At 40.3% G+C, this 18,626-nt stretch overlaps 1 protein-coding gene across 1 annotated transcript; it reads right to left on the bottom strand.

Annotated features, from left to right (window-relative positions):
• Positions 1-367: 367 nt before the first annotated feature.
• Positions 368-18,263, bottom strand: LOC105936160 (zinc finger protein 292). The gene is made up of 11 exons (XM_036139511.1): positions 18,092-18,263; positions 16,289-16,434; positions 13,935-14,016; positions 13,600-13,735; positions 12,632-12,834; positions 12,289-12,425; positions 9,340-9,478; positions 8,867-9,151; positions 4,899-6,026; positions 2,615-3,381; positions 368-1,590 (listed from the first exon to the last, which is right to left on the bottom strand). Exons 1-11 carry the CDS (start codon positions 18,215-18,217, stop codon positions 573-575), a joined length of 4,167 nt encoding a protein of 1,388 aa, XP_035995404.1. The 5' UTR covers positions 18,218-18,263; the 3' UTR covers positions 368-572.
• Positions 18,264-18,626: the final 363 nt, after the last annotated feature.

The raw sequence follows: 18,626 nt of genomic DNA, 5'->3' as shown, positions 1-18,626 counted from the left end.
GCCTCAAAGACGAAGGAATAAGGACACGGCCGCCTTCCTCACCTCAATTAAACCCTATTGACAACTTGAGGGTCCTTCTCAAGGCGAAGCCTGTTTTATGTCAAGCAATTTTATTTTTAATAAAAAATGTATAAGAAAATATAAATTTTGATGACATTCTGGACACCAAAAGTTGCCCAATAATTTTGCACAGATGCTCTAAGAAATTAAAGACCTTTTGTTTTCTGAAATATCAGGTTTTGTGGTTGTTCAATACTGACAATAATTATCAAAATAGAACTTGCTTAATAATTGTAAACAGCGTGTATTAATTTAAATCAGATTTAAACCAAAATCTGTTACTTAATTTCACTTTGATAAAAAAAAAAAAAAAAAATCAATCTAAAATTATTGCTTGATTTAGAATGAACAACAACTCAAACATTTTGGTGCTGAACTCCTACTGCATTATGCAAGTAAGGCAAATGAAAATGACTCCACCGCCCGTCTGCACACAGAACACACACACTACCTGTTCATGAATGGAGTTAGAGGTTTAAAGCCATAATGCTTTAATAAGTGAACCCATTACATTAACTTTCATCGTCCGAATCAAAACCAAAGAGGGAGGAGCAGGTGTTGCGCGCTTCGTGTGACTGCAGTTCCTCCGACGTGCCGAAGGAAGACAGACATTTGCTGCAGCGATGTCGCACCTTCTCCGGTACCCCCGCTTTGTTGCCGCTCCCCTTCTCTGCAGCCAGTTCTTTCTTCTTCTTAGTGTTGGTATATTGTTTGAGGGGCGGCTGGTCGGGGGACCTCCTCTTGCGCATGGAGAGCAAAGACTCGTTCAGGTAGGTGGAGGGCGGCGGCCGGACGAAGGGGGTTTTCACGAACGGGGCGTAGGCGGGATCTTCGGGTTTGAAGGTCTTGTGCTCGGTGATGTGCGGCTCGGCTATGTTTTTCTGGATTCCCTCGGCCAGCGTGGACATTTCCTGCCACTCTTTGACGTTGATGACGTCCCAGCTGGAGGGGCTCTTTTGAGGTCTCTTTTTGGGGGATTTAGCAGTGTGAGGGGTGGAACTGGAAACCTCCGGGATCCCTTTAGTCACGTCCTCGAATCCGTTGACGGCGGGCTTATCGTCCGTTGGTCCGTGGCTAACTTCTGTTGTCGGACAGGTATACTCACACACAATCTGGCTGTGGTCCGTCGTAGACGTTTCCTGATCTTCCGTTTTGCTTTTATCAGGAGTGGGACTCCTTTGGGCAGTTTTATTCTGAAGCCAAATTTCTTCAATTTTCACTCTCTGCTTCCAAGGAGCTTCTTCGCTCGGCTTGTTTTTCGTGCTGGCTCCGAGGTCCACCTCCTTCCTCTGTGGCACTGGGATGTAGTGCCTCCACTCGTGGTCGGCGAGAGTCTGGAAGTTTGAGAACAGCGTCTCGCAGTCTGGGTATGTGCACTGAGGTCTGAAGGGCTGGTGGGTGTTGATGTGCTCCTTTAATTCTGGCTGCGTTGCGAAGCGCAGCTTACACTCCGTATGGTAGCAGAAGAATGGCAGAGGGTCGTTGTGGAGCTTCATGTGCTGCTTATACTGCTCCAAATAATTGATATGCCTGCCAGAGGAAAGCAGCCAAAAGATGCAGTTAGGAAAAAAATAAATAAATACAGAGCCGGACAAAAGGTGAACATTTTCGGCGCTTAAACATAGCAGCGAGATCTCCAAACATGTTCATGTTTGACATCTAAAAGATGAAAAAGTAATTCAGTTTACTTAAGAGGAATGACTGCATTTTTCACCGACACATTGCTGTGAAAATTACGTATACTCCTTATATGTTTCCTGTTTGTACAATTTCCTACATCAAAGGAATTTTAATATCAGAGATAAGCTGAGCATTAACTTTTTTTTTTCCCCAAACAATGCTTTCATTAAAGGGGAAACACTACGCCACCCGAGGGAGCAACAACTAACCATAAGAGCCTAATCTAATGCGTCTTTTACACTGATGCGGGTTAATTGTGGTCCACTCTTTGTAGAATTGTTTTAGTTCAATTAAACTGAATGAGGAAAATTACATTTCTGGAATGGTCTGGCCAGAGTTCACATCTAAATCTGACGGTAAAATCTGTAGTGTGGCCTGAAGAGGACAAGACAAGTCCAAACAAATTCTCATCTATAGGATGTCAAGATGCTAAGAGGGCAATGCTGAAATTAAATCAGGCGTTTCTACAAAGGCTCAGTTTAAAGGTTTACACATTTCATGTGAGACAAAGTTGTTGCAGCTCTCCTCTTTCACCCTAACAGCTTAGTTGAACTATACAAGACGTGTGTCTCATTGAAGGTGGAAAGACATTTGGAACTTATTCAGTGTGGTCTCCATGTTTTAAGCCTGGAAACTTGAACCTTTTGACTCCAGTGTTTACCTTAAATCAGGCCAATTGCAACTGAATAGTTAGAACTCCTCCATTTACCTGGCAACATTTTAGTTTTGTGAGATCCTGCCGTGTGAGACGTCAATACACCTGTACTAAACATATACACATGGAGTTATTGGATATTTAACTTATGTAGGAGCTACTTCGGTTAATTCTACAAAACATTTCTATGTTTTTATTAAATAGCATTTCGGTTCTTACCTGACGCAGAAGTAGCACTTGTGCTTGGACCAAACGTAGGTTTTCTCTAGCACCTTCTCCTCACCGAGATGGCATTTGATGGCATGCCTCGTCAGCGAACTGTTCATTTTCAAGAAGACCCGATCGCAGACCTCTGACGGACACAGGGGGTACGTGGAGTCCACACTGCAGCCGTTTTCCTCCACGGGGGTCTCCGTGGCCTCCTCCTCTGTCTTTTTCAAAGACGCGTTCTTTATTATCACCAGGCCGTCGGCAATGACCACTTGCTCGTCGCTGAACTCTACCATGTTTATGATGTCCACGCTTGGGTTTTTGCTCTTTTTGTGGATCAAAGCCGTCTTTTTAAGCAGGATGCGGATATTCCTGATGATCCGCTCTTCCCTCTTGAGGTTCAAAAGCTTATTTTTGGATTTGGGTTTCTTTTTCGGTTTGTTCTCAGTGACAGACGGTAGATTTTCCTCCTCAGACCGGTGCTCGTTTTCCATGACCCCGTTAGCAGGCGGACTTTCCTGCGTTTGCTCCTCGTTTGGTTTGTGGTTGGACATTTCATTTATGTGGTCGAGAATATGCTTTTTGGCCAAAGGCAGATTCTTGAAGTGTTTCCCACAGAGAATGCATCTTAGTCTCCTTTTCTTTAAATGTGAGAATGCGTGCCTCATCACATTCAAACCCTTGAAGGTTTTATGGCAGATCTTGCAGGTAAAGCTTAAGTGACCATATTGTTGAGTCCGGAGCGATCTCTCTCTCCATGTTTTTATCGGTTTAGGCTAGACAGAGAGATAAAGAAACAAAATATAGCTCAACACGATATATAACTTCACACAAAACAGGATAAGAAACTGCTATGTCGCCAAAACTTTATTTTTTCTGATTTTACCCAATTCAATGAAATTAAATTTTATTTATATAGCGCCAATTCATGAAACATGTCATCTCAAGGCACTTTACAAAGTCAAATTCAATCAGATTATACAGATTGGGTCAGATTCTCCCAACTATGGCTGGACAATATGGCCAAAACCTATATTACAACATACTTCTTGATTTTGGTTGATACAATATAATTACGATATCGATACAACCAAAACAAAAGCCTCAGAAAGACTGCCAGGAAAGCCCACAACAAGATGCCTGTACAAACTTATGACAATTATTTTACCGTATTTATAAAAACTCCTCCAATATAACATTTTAGAAATATTTGGAAATGTCATATCATCATTGAATAGTTACATTGCAATATATATAAACAAAAAAAAAACATTTCCTCACAGAAAATATAAGTCCTGCCAAGATACAGTATTGATACTTAATGCTGTTGCAGCTTTCCATATGATAAACAATTTGACAAAATGTTTGGTGGGGAGATTACTGCATCGACACCTCAATTTCTTAACCGTTCTTATTTATTTCATCCCTACATCTTATACCTGAAAACTAACCACTAAGATAACGTCCTTAAACATTATTTCATATTTTCTTTGCATTTCAGTACAAATTTCAGTCTTGGAAATTCTCAAATTGAAGTTCTTTATTTAATTTATAAATTAAATATCGTTTGTGACTGTATACAATAAAAATTGTTTCACTATAACTTCTTGTATGTATTTAACTAAATTCCTAAGAACATAGGTTTACATAATAATCAAGATATAAGAAGGTTTCAAGTTTCTATGAAGTCAATTCATAGTTTTATTTCCAAACTTAATAGGTAATTATTTTAAATATTCATGATTTCAATACTGACTAAATTAAAACAACTTTATAAACAAGCAGCTCCATTTTAAACTTAGGGAAAAAAATATCTATTTAAAATGGAAAAAAATATACCACAAGATAAACCAGTCAAAATTCCTTGCTGTTTAAACTAAAACCAATCATGTCTCGCTAACTGGCATATCACATATTTTTCCTTTCTCACAACACTAAAAATGGTTGTTAGATAAAAGTACTAGTTTTGAATTGAATAAAAGCTACTAGATCATCCGTATGGATGCATAAATGCATCTGTTCCTAAGCTTTATCTGATTTTATTAAATTACGTTATATTTATCAAATATTAATTGATCCATTTGTAATCAGAAAATAGTGGGAGATCCTGAAAAACCCAAATCTGACTTGCCTTTCACCAATCAGAGCCAATCAAGGTGGACATATTGGCCGACATATTGGTGCATCTCTATCAAAGTTAATTAGATTTTCAAAATTGGCAGCAGTGCTGTGTGATGTAGTGTCATGGTAACCATATCCTAATACGAGAAATAAAAAAACAAAAAGCACTGACCTTAACTTCTTGGTCTTCTGTTTCCACTTCTGACTTGGACTCCTGCTTTATGTTACCATTAACCTCTTCAGATGTCTTTGATTCTGGGGACTTTGGTTCATCGCCATCAGACGTTCTAGGAAGAAGGGAGTAATTGTGTAGCAACTCTACTGGATTAACCAGTAATTCAATGACAGGACCGTCAACCTCGGGGTTAGCTTGGACAGGAACAGCACCTTGGGGCTCACTCGGCAGATCATCACAAAGCTTCGACACCAGAGGTGCCTCTTCAGACTGTTCGCCAAGACGGTAACCAGCGACCACACTGGCGTCCGCGCTGTTTTCCTTGTTAGGCTCGTTTAGCAGCTCAACTTCATCCTCTGTCTGCTTACCAATGCTTTGTGGTTCAAAATCCAAATCAGGTAAAGCTTGCTCTTTGCCTTCTGCGTCCACCTCCACACCGCAGGCTTCCTCTGTGACGGGAATTTCATTTTCGGGGAAAGACAACTCCAGTCTCGGTAAAGGCTTTCTTCCTCGCTTTTCGCCACCCACTTTGAACTTTTTCGCTGAAACCGGCTGCGCTTGCTCCACGTTTGGAAGACCCTGCAGCCATCTCTTCTTCCGACCCCTTCTTTTAAAAATCTGGTTTTTAACGCCTTGGGGAAAGTATTCTCCGCTGTGGTTCGAGGGCAGCCTTACAGGACCAGTATAGCCGACTTTAATGTGGTTGTTTCTTAGTGAGTACATGGGCTTACTGCTCAAAGAATGGGGTTTGAGATTGTACTTAAATTCAGGATCGTCAACAAAGTCCAGCTTTGCCAAAGGTTTTCTCCATTTCCTCCTCCTTAGGTGTACACGACTCTGTGCAAGACACTTGGTTTCTGGAGCCACCACAACTAGGTTCTCTGGAAGGTCTTTGCTCTCAACTGCCGCTTGAGTCCTGAGGCATGAATCAAGGGACGGAGCGCACGACTCATTCACACAGTTATTGGGTAAGAGACCTTCTCTGTATTCCTTTTCTTCCTCCTCCTTCATCTCACTGAGTACAGCATCCTTCACGACATTATCGCTCATCAACTCCAAGCAGCGAGTCCTGAGAGTCAGGAGGTTCCAAAACTCAGGGTCAAAGCACAGCCGCTCTTTTAACATCTGGAAAGGGGGAAAAAAATAGCCACAAATGACTTACGTTATGTTTTGTGCTTTGAAATTATTTCATTTATTTAAAAAAAAGTAAAAGACCCCGATTAAAGCAAACCTGGCCCTGTGGGAAGTCAACATTGTTCTCTAAACCTTAGAATTGGTTGTTCCACGAGAGTGGGCCAAAGCATTTGTAGCAACTTGCCACAGAAAACTTTAATTCAAACTGTTTTTTTTTTTTTAACATGTGCCATCTCCTAAAGGTTTACATTTGAGACCAGACCTGGTCATGACACTCCAAAGTCAGGATATGTTTAAGTCCTTTAGGGCTAGATTTGAGCTTTGGATCGCTGACCTGCAGCAAAACCCAAGTGCGTTTTGGCTAATGCTGGTTCCGACTCAGAAGAGCTCTGAATTAGGAATAACATTATACCCAAGTTGAGAGCATTCTTCCTAAAAGTTGTGTTTAAACACAACAGGAACATATTCACAACTCTATATTTTACAGCACCATGTGTGCCACTGATTTACTGAGATACAAACTTATATCTCAGTTTACATCAGCAACTACTAAGTTCCAGGGAATTGTTTTTCTTTTTTTTTTCTTTTTTTTCTGAACTAGAAAAATAAGATTTCTTATTATGAGAGTAAGTGAACGGCTAATTAAGGTCTTCACAAACCAATGGCTGAAAATGTTTTCTCCCAAGATCAGAATCTTCTGGTAGAGATCAGAATTTACAGATCCAGAAAGTTCTCCAGCTCCTGAGGGAGCAAAACAGCCCCAGACCATTACACTATTACAGAATTACAAAAGATTTAACAGGATGCAAATCTTCTATTTTTGCCTTTTCAATAAAAAAAAAAACAAACATTTTCTCACAGGTTTTGGGGATAAGCCATACTTTTTGGTCAGTGGTTTTAACTTTCGATTCCGCTAATGTGTGCAATATCTGCCCAGTCCTTGCTGAAGCTAACATGAACACTGACTTTGAGCTTAACTGAAGCCTACAGGGCTTTGGATGTTGTTCTACCGTCTGGATAAGTTGATGTGCTCTCTCTCTCATTAGGCTCAAAAGACCAGCAGCTCCAAAGTTCTCCACCATTTAATGTTTTCCCCATTGCAGAAAATGTTTCTCGTTGTCGATCACTGGAACCCAAAAGCTTTAGAGATGTGTTTGCAATTTAATTTTGATCCATTCAAGATTTATTCTGGATTTTTGTTCATATCAGGGCATGATGTGTTGCTTTTGTAGATATTTTATAGTGTTGCATTGTCAGACAGGTTTTATTGCAGTGGCGTTCTAGTAATCACATCTGGGTGTGATTTGGGAAATTGAACCATGGAAATATGGGTAATCAGTCAAATTAAGATTAACAAGGGCAGATATTACTTTTTCCACATAGAGCCAGGTTGTTTTTCATGTTTTATTTCTTTTAATAAATTATGTAATCATTTTTAAATACATTCTGGCTATTGTTGATTAAAGTCTCTCTTACGTTTCTGAAACATTTGTGTTTCAGATCAAAAACAAAACAATAAGGGACCAGACACTCTGTCACAGCAATGTAGACGCACATGTCAAAATCATTGGAATATCATGAAAAAGTTCCATATTTTATCACTCATTCCAGAAACTGAAACTCGTATCTTACTGGCGCAAACTACTACATTACACAAAAATTTCAAGCCTTCATTTTTTGTAATTCTGCTGATTATGCCTTAGAAATAATGAAAACCCAAAAACGCCAGCGTGTTTTTTTCTTTGCACTCAGTATTTGGTTTGGCCTCCTTTTGCATGAACTACTGCATCAATGCGGCGCGGCATGGAGACACAACCAGCCTGTGGCACTGCACAGGTGTAATGGAGGCCCAGGTTGCTCTGGTAGCTGCTGTCAGGTCATCTGGATTGTTTGGTCTGGACTCCCATTCTCAGATTCTCTATGGGGTTGAGGTCAGGTGGGTTTGCTGGCCAAGTTCTGCTGGAAAATTAAATCAGCATCTCCACAATGCTTGTACGCAAAAAGATGCATGAAGCAGGCTGCTATCTCCTGTTTGACCACCACCAGTTGCTGACATGGCACCACAAATCATCACTGGCTGTGGAAACATCACACTGGACCTCAAGCAATGTGGATTCTGTGCCTCTCTACTCTTCCTCCACCCTCTGGGGCCCATATTTCCAAATGAAATCCAAACTTTAAATCTATCTCGAAAGAACACTTTGGTCCACTGAGTTCTCTTTCTCCCTAGCCTAACTAAGCTTGGGATGTTCTCTATGGTTCAGGAGTGGCTTCTGACTCCAGCCTCAGTCCACTCCTTGTAAAACTCTCCTATAATCTTTATTTATTTTTTGAGGTTTTTACGGCACTATTGGCCCGTTTTTCACACAGTGGGCTGAAAGGAAAGGGGGTACGAGAGAGGGGCCGTGTGGCAAAGGACCACGATCAAACCCGGGTTAGCCTTGTCAAGGACTAACGTACATGGGTCGTGCGTGTTAACCATTGCGCCCCCTTTTTCCGTGTTAGTACAACCTTTCCTACCGCATGTTGTCCACTTAACTTTCTATGAATATGCTTTGATACAGCATTCTGTTAACCGGCTTCTTTAGCAATGACATATTGTAGTCATTGCTATTATCTTCCAATTTTTCAAGACACTGTTTGCCATAGCCATCTAGATTACAAGAAATAAAGACTTGAGATACTTTATTGCATGTGTAGTAGTGTTGTATAACATAAGGGTTTCACTTTCTGCAACGAATAAAAAAACAAAAATGGATTTGTTTTCATAAGACTCTAATTTTAGGAGATGTACCCGTGTGTCTGTTTTTACAAATCTTTTAGATAATGACCTGCATAATTACGAAGCGAACGTTGGTCCTGAGAGGGTTGTTGTGAGGATGTTGCTCCTGATCCGGATGCCTGTAAAGAAGACACACAGTTCGGTACGCCTCCAGGCTTCGCTCCTGGCAAAAGACCAGCAGGGAACACGCTCGACAGATCTCTAGGTCATGAGGCAGCAGGAAGGCGATGGTCTTGCAGACAAGTGAGCGGGTTACAGTGTCACCCTGCATATCACAGAGCTGCAACGCCCTGGCACAGAGCTCAACAGCAACCTCAACTCCTTTACCTCCAAGCTATACAAATAAAAAGAAATATCAGTGGAAAAAAAAGGCAAGTCAAAACAGACATAACAGAGTTAAATGAGTAAGGCCGAGATGGAGGAGTGTCACAATTTGGTGTGAAAGCGTGATGATGTTTGAAAAGACTGGGGAAAAAGTTACTTTTTCCTCTGCCTAGGATGTCGCTGTGTGTGCAGTCTTACCTCAGTAAGCAGTTTGATGAAGGGGAAGATGGCTCTGACATTGGTAGCAGATGAAGCTAGTTCCAAACACTCAGCCAGGAAGCCTTGTCGGGATGGAGAGGCCCTTAGATGCAATCTACTCCAGATGAAGACAAGATCCCTGCAAGAAAGTCACCATATTCACCTATATCACTCCTCCAGGTATGCAAGAGTCCGCCACTGACAGGTGAATCGTATTGACCGTATTTTTCGGACTAAAAGTCGCACCGGGATATAAATTGCATCAGTCAAAAAATTTATCATAAAGAGGAAAAAAAAAAACACATAAGACGCACCGGACTATAAGTCACATTTGTTTAAACTTATTCCACACAATCCAAGACTAAAAACTGATATTTAACGTGGTAAGGCAACTTTTTCAATTACACAGCTCCATCCAAAATCGGCTGAATAATAAGGAACATACCTGGGAGGTTGAATGGGATAAATTAGCGCAACAAGCCACCAATTCCAACCGGCAATTTCGGTCTAATTACACTGAAATTAGACCGTGAGCGTAACGGTGCTACGTGCTAAGCTAATAGTACGACATGGATGTTTGAGAGCAACATAAAGCTGATGCACATCAGTGAAGTAGTAAAAACGCCCGGACAATAGACCTGTAAGCTAGCGCTAGCTGTTATTAGCCTCATGGACAGCCCAATAACGGGGTTATGCACCACGCATCTCTCCGCGGCATGAATACATACTGAAAGAGTGAACCAACATATGTACATGTGTTCAGTGTTTATTGTTTATAAATGTTAATGTTATTAATTTTGTAGTGGTGCAAGAGCAGTATATAGTTTATATAGTACATAGTTTTCACAGGCCTAGAGCGCCCTCTTGCGGCTATAGACGGTAATGTTTACTGCTTGGTTAATCTTCGTCAGCGTGAGTTAGCATTTAAAATCGCACCTGACTATAAGTAGCAAGATCGGCCAAACTATGAAAAAAAAGTGCAACTTATTGTCTGAAAAATACGGTACTTTCACATCATGTGTACTGCTAGGTGCCAGTGCAAACTTTCAGAGGATTGCTGAAAGATCTACTGCAGGTGACCGAACTTATGGAGCGTAATGCTCAGAGATGTCCTGGAAAAGTCTAATCCCACCATTTCTACTCCTGGATGAGAGTACAAATTAGCCTCATCTTCAAGCTCTTTTGACTTTTGGGATTTGATGCTGAAGTGATGGCACCCAAAGAACTTGTTTAATGGTGTGTAAGCTCAGTGTGTACCGAGAAACAGAGATGATCCATGCACTGAAGCTGCCATGTTGGTAGGCAAGCGCAGCGCTACGCAACCATGATCATCATGGCTTCCAGACAAACAAGAGGAAAATATATTGATACTCTTGACCAATGTGCAAGAGAACGATACAGCCACAAAATCTCTGCTGTGTGGATCGACTCGTATGAGGTAGAGGAAGGAAAAAATGTCAGACAACGTGGATAAACTGCCTCCAACAGCTTACTATGATATAGTTAATTATTTAGTGAATCTAAATCTAAATGGATTGTATTGAATATAAATTAATTAATCAATGGTTAACTCAAAGTAATGAAGGCTACGTTCCCACTGCAGGTCTTAAATGCTCAATTCCGATTTTTTTCTGGAATCTGATCCTTTTGCGAGGCCGTTCCCATTGCTTTTCAAATTCTGACGTCAGCGTAATCCGTTTGTGGCTCCAAAATGATGCAAAAGAAGAGGTCTGTTTGGCTGTGGAGATGCAGCCAGGGGCAGAGATTTTAAAAGCTTCACAGAGACCGAGTTCATTCATAACTTTAGGAAGTCGAGGTTAACTTTTAATAATATCAGTGCCTCTCATCTCAACTCTAAAGACAGGACACTTGTTAGAGTAATTACCTTTTATATTTGCACCGATACGATACAGATACCTGGGAATCGATACCGGTGCTAAACGGTACCTGTGTTCAGTACCTTTGTGTGCTTCTGTAGTGATAAATGTTAGTTTATAAAAAATAATAATTCTATTTAACATTTATTTCTCATATATAAACGTGTTTGGGTCTACAAGTGAACCTTGTTAAATAAATTAGGAATTTTAATACATTGCCTGAATAATAATTAGGACAATGCAATAATAAAACAGAGGCACATAGAGAACGAGGTGAATACGGGATAGAAGCTGTGTGTGAATAAAGTTCAGAGAACTGTTTTAGTGCAACAGTTTCAGAGAAGAACTTTTTTTTTTATTAAAAACATTATTTTATCCAGCTTTGTAAATCAGGGTGGGATACATTTACAACAAGGGAGCAAAGAGGCTTCCTCTCTGCTCTGACTGCAGGCAAGCTTCTGGACGAGGCAGCTGTCTGTGGTTGGAGAAGCTTATAGAAGTTCCCAAGACAGTAACTCCAGAACAATTGTTGTTTTCACGGGAAGTCACCGATAACAGAAGAAAGTCGCTAGATTTTTTGTTAGTCGCTTTTTTAAGAAAAGGTCGCTAGATGGGTCTGAAAAGCCGCTAAATATAGCGAGAAAATCACAATATTGGCAGCAGTGACCAGGTGCTTCCTCAGACTAGAAATATTCCCACCGCTGGTCTTGCACTTCGCCTCACAAATATTGCAGCTAGCAGAATCTGTGGCGCCTTTCGAAAAGCAGAGCTAGCGCTTTCTATCAGCCATGCTTTGCTTACTGGACCAGCAGAACACAGTGATGTGTTTAGGTACCAAAAGATGGTGCCATTTGATTTTAAGTGAATCGGTACCCGGTAATACCGACAGGATTCAGTCGGTGCCAATAAAAGTGCAGAATTCAGTACCCATTCCTATCTGAGCGTTTCCACTGGTTCTAAAATGTCTTACCAGGTCACTTGACCTGTGACAAATAAATAAATATATTATTTGGGCCCCTTTCACCTGCAGTGGGAAAGCTGTGCATTGCATTTCTAGAAATGTCGCACTTACCAGATGTAATACATGTCCCCTTCATGCAGCTGCCGAGTGAGAAAAGCTTTACACAGGGACAACAAAAGCTCGTCTTTCTCCACGCTCTCAGTGTTACAGATTATTTCGACTGCATCACGGCCGTCTATTTCTGCCATCTGGGGAACAAGATTATGACGAGATAAAAAAAAAATTAAAATACGCCAAAATGTGTTATTGGTAATGTGCATCACATAAAAAAAAATAAGAGTATATTTTGCTTTTACAATTTCTTTGGATAACAAAAAAAAAAAAAAGTTCAAATCAACTCTGCGGCTTGCTCTTGTTCCACATCTACAGAGGTATAGGTCAACAATGTCCTCACCTCTTTCTGGAGGCTTTCATACAGGGAGGCCTTATAAAGGCAGGTCAGGTAGGCTTGATGGAAGTACAGATGCTTTCCAGTCTCCTGGTTTTCCAGGCAGCTTTTACAAAGAGCCATGGCCTCTTGTATCCGCTCACAGGCCTGCAGATATCGAACCCGTAGCTCCAGAAAGATCGGCAATTCTGTCCTCAAGTAGTCATCGACTGCATAAAAGGAGAGCGTGACGGTTAGATTGGAGAAACATTTGCATACAAGCATGACTGCAAGTGACGTACTGTTTCTGCCATCACTTTCTGTTATCAGCAAGTCATAAACATTAACTGAACTGACACCTGTTCAGGTTAAAATCTAACTAATTATTTCAGTTCACTTGATTTATATATGGCCAGCTCAAAAGAAAAATACTCTAATCCTCTGAGGGCACTTTAAGATATGGTCAAAGGTCTAATTCATGATATCCAACTTAAAATATGATATTGGAAAATGACAACTGTCCCTCAGTTCAATACAGTCGTTTTGCAATCAAGCCAATTAGTCATAGTTCAGGTCAACACATATATTTAATGCAGTCAGGTTTTCAGACAACCCAAACGCGACAAAACAAGTTTTGCTGTAAAAAGAAACACAGAGAAGACGATGAACTATGAGTGAATGAGTTGAGGGGGACATGATCAATATTAATGTAGACATTATTAAGCAAATATTGCATGTTATGTTGCTGCACTTCAAAGCAACACTTTGAGCATTTAAAGTGCATAGATTATAATGACTAACGTAGAACTGGGACCTGGAATCAGGAAATGCCTTAACTTAAATGATTGTGAAGGAAATTAAGGATAAAACAATCTTGACGGACACATCCCTGATTATAGCGGCATCTTTTCCAGTGCCTCGTCAACCGAGGAAATCAATCAACTTCAGTCAGTTTTTCCAGCAACGCAGCACCTTCTAATGCAACACATGCCTACCTTCACTTTGTGACATTTCTGCCTCTTTCAGAATTCTTTGCAACGCTGGATTCTCCCACGGACCTCCACCTTTGATAACCTGCTTCACGTGATGAAGATAGATGTTCCTGTGTCTCAGAAGTTTGGAATGGCATTCCTGCAAAAACAATTTAAATAAAATATTCTCAAATCAATGTTATTTAAAAAGGTCAACTGAGCTAAAACAAAGCTTTAGGAAAACTGACTTTAAACATCATTGGTATTTGATGCTTGAAAATAATTTACTATTCAGAAGTGGCTGAGTTAGAGTTGGATGCTCTGGTTGTGAATAATGAAATCAGAAGTTGTTTAGTTACCTGAAAACAATCAAGGATGTTTTTTAAAGGCTCCTCTAAAAACTCCTCCTTGCTAAAGAACAGCATCAGTTCAAAGAAGCTCCTGCAAGAGAAAAGGGCGGTCGTAAGTCTAACAATCAAACAATCTCAGTTTATTTGGTTCCTTTTTAAGAGGTACGTCACAAAGAAAGAGATTAAAAATGAAATCTGATGACAAGAACAGCTTGTTTCCAACTTAATCATCTGCGACCCACCGACTTGTTGGTCAGAAACAACAATTTTTTTTTTTTACAAATCAGGTCTTTTACCGGTCAGTGAACCCATCATCCCTGCGCGCTACCCGGTTGTGCCAAGAACAAGTGGTGAGACCATGGTTACAGATTAAAAAGACTCAAAGTTTCTAAGTATTTTCAGCATCAGAACAGAGATAAAAATGGTTTAAAAGGAAACTTGATTCTCAACAACATACAGCCTCTAAAGATGTGCATGACCCATTCTCTCTCCAGGACGTCCAACAGGTAAAGTTCACCAATTTATCCTTTTAAGCTTTTCAACTCAGTCAGGATGGAACATGCTGGATTTGGAAAACCTCACAGTAAAGGTAATTGTCTAGATTCTAAAGGAAATTAACCCCAACCGATGTTATAGTGATGCTAGCCACGCTACTATAAACACTATTGTCTTTGTTTTAAAATATTAGTAAAATCATGTTTTACTATTCTCCGACTCATACTCACAGTATGAAGTTCCATCTGCTCTTGAGTCACAGCAGATGTGTATATTGGGACGTATGAAGAGCAAAATGTCAAAAGATGTGTAATATTTTGTGCAATAAGCCCTGTTAAAAAATGCTAATTATTATATTATTTTGTAAAGTCTATATGCCCAATGCAAAACGACAACGGATAGGTACGTAAACTATTAATGTAATTAAATAAAAAAATGTATTGGGTCTCGTCTTTTTAAATAACAGCCATTTCAGGATTTTCTAAATTTTGCTGTCAATACTGCAAAACCATGCTACATTTTCTTCATCATCCTACAATTAGAACCCACCCATGTGTAAACCCTTAAAGGTGAGCTGAAATCAAATCTGCAAATACGGACATCGCTGGATTATTTAGCAAGGCACTTCCACAAAACATTTAACAGAGCGATTTTTCTAACCTCAAACTTCAATAACTTGTTTTTAGCATGTTTGTCAATAAGTCCAGCTACACCAGAACGTTGGAGAGCCAAGTGCTCCATTACTTTCCAGCTGTTTACTTGTAGCTTTGGAAGTCGAAGCCTTCTTTAATGCCGGCAGATTTTGTGGGTTTTCAACCACACCAGGATGAACCTGAGCTGACAGCAGAATCCCTGGAATGAAGTGAAGACTTTTCTTCTTTTTTTTATCTGATGCTCTGTGGCGACATCCTCCTCTCCATCTGCCTTTCTTTTAAAAATTAAAAATAGTCCCATAATCTCCTGAACCTGCCAATAGCTCCTGCTGCTAATGGCTAGTTATCATGGTGGCGACGCTTTGCCAAAAAGTGCGCATTTCATGTCGGAACTTAGTTGGCCGAAGTTTTTTTGTCCTTCCGGAAAGTAAAAAGAAAACAAGACCCTCAAGTGGTATTTTCAGGCCAGTTTGAACAATTAATTACAATGAATTGTGATGAACCTGTACGCATCCAATCGCTGTAGCACGCCTAAAGCTTTTTCCCCCCAATATTTTTATATATATATATATATATATATATATATATATATATATATATATAGATAGATAGATAGATAGATAGATAGATAGATAGATAGATAGATAGATAGATAGATAGATAGATAGATAGATAGATAGATAGATAGATAGATAGATAGATAGATTGATAGATAGAGAATTAAAAACTAGTTAGTACAGTTGACTTTTATGAGACAACTCTTGCACCGCTGTCGCAATACTTAGAGAGTCCTATAACTGGCAGGTTGCCAGTTCGATCCCCCACTCCGACCATTTTAGTTGTTCACCCACATTGCCTGCTGGTGGTGGTTAGCCGGTTGCGCCAATGTATGGCAGCCTCGCTTCTGTCAGTCTGCCCCAGGGCAGCTGTGGCTACTAACATAGCTCACCACCGTCAGGGTGTGAATGAGTGAATGACTGACTGTAGCATAAAGCTCTTTGGGGTTATCGGACTTAATAAAGCACCAAACAAGTACAAGAATTTACCATTTTAATCCTTGTCTTTTTACAAGTAAATTCAGTGCTTTTATTTTTAAATGATGTTAACGCCTGTCAGCTCGCCCTTTAAAAAGGGCCGGGATGTTCTCTGCGCTGGACTTGACATGCGACATTTTGTGGTGACAGTAACTAAGACAGGCTGAATAAAAATACTCACAGGGCCAGACTGCTGAGGACATACTGGACGTGCTGACAGTCGTCAGGAAAGGCAGCTGTGGCTTTGGTAAAGTTGCAGAGAGCAGTCCGCAGCACCTTGAGTTGAGGAAGAGGAACATGCCACTGGCCGGTGTACTCCTGAACCAACTGCAGGAAGAACAAAGGGAATCAGACCACCTCAAAAAAACAAAAACAACAACAACACAGAAATACCTCACAAGTGGACTCTAGCAATTACCTCTTTGGCCTTACACTTCCAGAGAAAACGTCTTGCAAAAGATAAATATACGTTTACATCTACAGGACTGTCTCAGAAAATTAGAATATTGTGATAAAGTTCTTTATTTTCTGTAATGCAAATAAAAAACATGAAATGTCATACATTCTGGATTCATTACAAATCAACTGAAATATCGCAAGCCTTTTATTGTTTTAATATCGCTGATTATGGCTTACAGCTGAAGAAACCCAAATATCCTATCGCAAAATATTAGAATATTGTGAAAAAGTATACTAGTAGGCTATTCAACTAATCACTTGAATCGTCTAATTAACTCGAAACACTGCAGGGTTTCCTGAGCCTTGAAAAACACTCAGCTTGGTTCAGTAAACTAAATCACAAGTATGGTAGTGGTTAAGAGACGACATAAGATTCTCACAGTAACTGGTGTACTGACCATGGCATTACTGTCCTTGATTGGCCTGCCAATTCCCCTGACCTGAACCCCATAGAGAATTTGTGGGGTATTGTGAAGAAGAAGCTGAAAGACACCAGAGCCAACAATGCAAATGAGCTAAAGGCCGCTATTGAAGCATCCTGGGCATCCATAACACCTCAGCAATGCCACAGGCTGATTGCCTCCATGCCACGCCGCATTGATGCAGTAATCTGTGCAAAAGGATTCCCAACCAAGTACTGAGTGCATTAATGGACATTTTCAAATGTTTGATTTTGTTTTGCTGTTATAATTTCTTTTTTTTTTTTACTTGGTCTGAGGAAATATTCTAATATTTTGAGATATGATTTTTGAGTTTTCTTCAGCTGTGCGCCATAATCAGCGATATTAAAACAATAAAAGGCTTGCGATATTTCAGTTGATTTGTAATGAATCCAGAAAATAAAGAACTTTATCACAATATTCAAATTTTCTGAGACAGTCCTGTAAGCACACGCGTAAGATTTATCCTAAGTACATGGTGCACCACTAATGCAATGATACCCTAATGGGAAAAAAATGGTATTAAGTACATCTTATAATGCAACTTCAAAGTTTAGTTTTGTGTTTTTGTTTTTTTTTCTAACGTAAGGCGGTGGACTACTGTAGTGAACACAGTCACAAAGGACAACACATTTGCGCTATTCACTGACCGTAAAGGGGAACGTATCTGTTTCTTTAAAGACCCTAAACGTCTCGTTGTCGTTGATATTGAATTAATAAAGCGTCCATGGTGGAGCTTCTTGAGTTTATTTGTCACCATGACAGTTAACGTCAACCCGTAACACACACACACACACATGCACACAAAAACCTTGTTTCGCCTCTCACTGTTCTGCTAGCTTAGCTTAACCGCAGAGCCACAGTCAAACACGTCCACGGGCGAGATAATTAAAGCCGTCTGCGTGAAGCTGTGAAGCCCCAGTTGTGGTTTTATCCATCAAAGGATTCGCGAGAGTTTCTGGCTCCCCGTGCCGACGCAGCCGCATAAATGGAGCTAGTCTGAAAGGCTAACAGGAGCTACAAAAGCTAGGAGGGTTAGCACAAAACAAACTCCGTTTCTGACTAAACAGTTTGTCCCAACGCACCTCGCAGAAGTCGGAGCAGTAGTCCTTGCTGTTCAGGGACGATTCGTCCATGCAGTGTCTCAGACACAGCGAGTCCAGAGCCAATTCGAGCCCGTCGGTTTCCAAATCACTTTCGTTGTCCGCCATACTGTATGCTGTATCCAGCGCATAGACCCGGTTGCCAGGTTTGTCCCGAGGTATCCACCGCACGAGCCCCTCCTCTCAACGACAGTCCGTCAATCTGGCAACCGCGTTCATTGTGACACGGCATGTAAGCGCTAAAATGTTTACTACTCTGTTACACTTAGATCCTCTCATTTTCTACGTTTTGATAGAAAATTTACTTTTAGAAACTGCCTAGTTTTTGTATAAGTAAATAAACCAGAATGTTGAGATTGCATCTGACACAATGCAGTATAACAAAAGGCCTTGCATTGCTTGTGTATCCCATGAATCTATTTTACATTAATTCATGTTTAAGCCACACACTTTAAACCATCTTAAAGGATTTTACGTGATAGACCAATACAAAGCTCAATGGAATCACTAAGTGGAG

The sequence above is a fragment of the Fundulus heteroclitus genome, chromosome 7, assembly GCF_011125445.2.
Source record: "Fundulus heteroclitus isolate FHET01 chromosome 7, MU-UCD_Fhet_4.1, whole genome shotgun sequence".
NCBI classification, from domain to species: domain Eukaryota; kingdom Metazoa; phylum Chordata; class Actinopteri; order Cyprinodontiformes; family Fundulidae; genus Fundulus; species Fundulus heteroclitus.
This window is presented reverse-complemented; position numbering and strand designations above follow the sequence as displayed.

Coding starts and splice junctions, on each gene's coding strand:
- LOC105936160 (XM_036139511.1), bottom strand. CDS start 18,217: ATGGCGGACAACGAAAGTGATTTGGAAACCGACGGGCTCGAATTGGCT. Junction 12,835..13,599: donor AGAAATGTCACAAAGTGAAG/GTAGGCATGTGT, acceptor CCTTTTATGCAG/TCGATGACTACTTGAGGACA. Junction 1,591..2,614: donor AAGTGCTACTTCTGCGTCAG/GTAAGAACCGAA, acceptor TTCCTCTGGCAG/GCATATCAATTATTTGGAGC.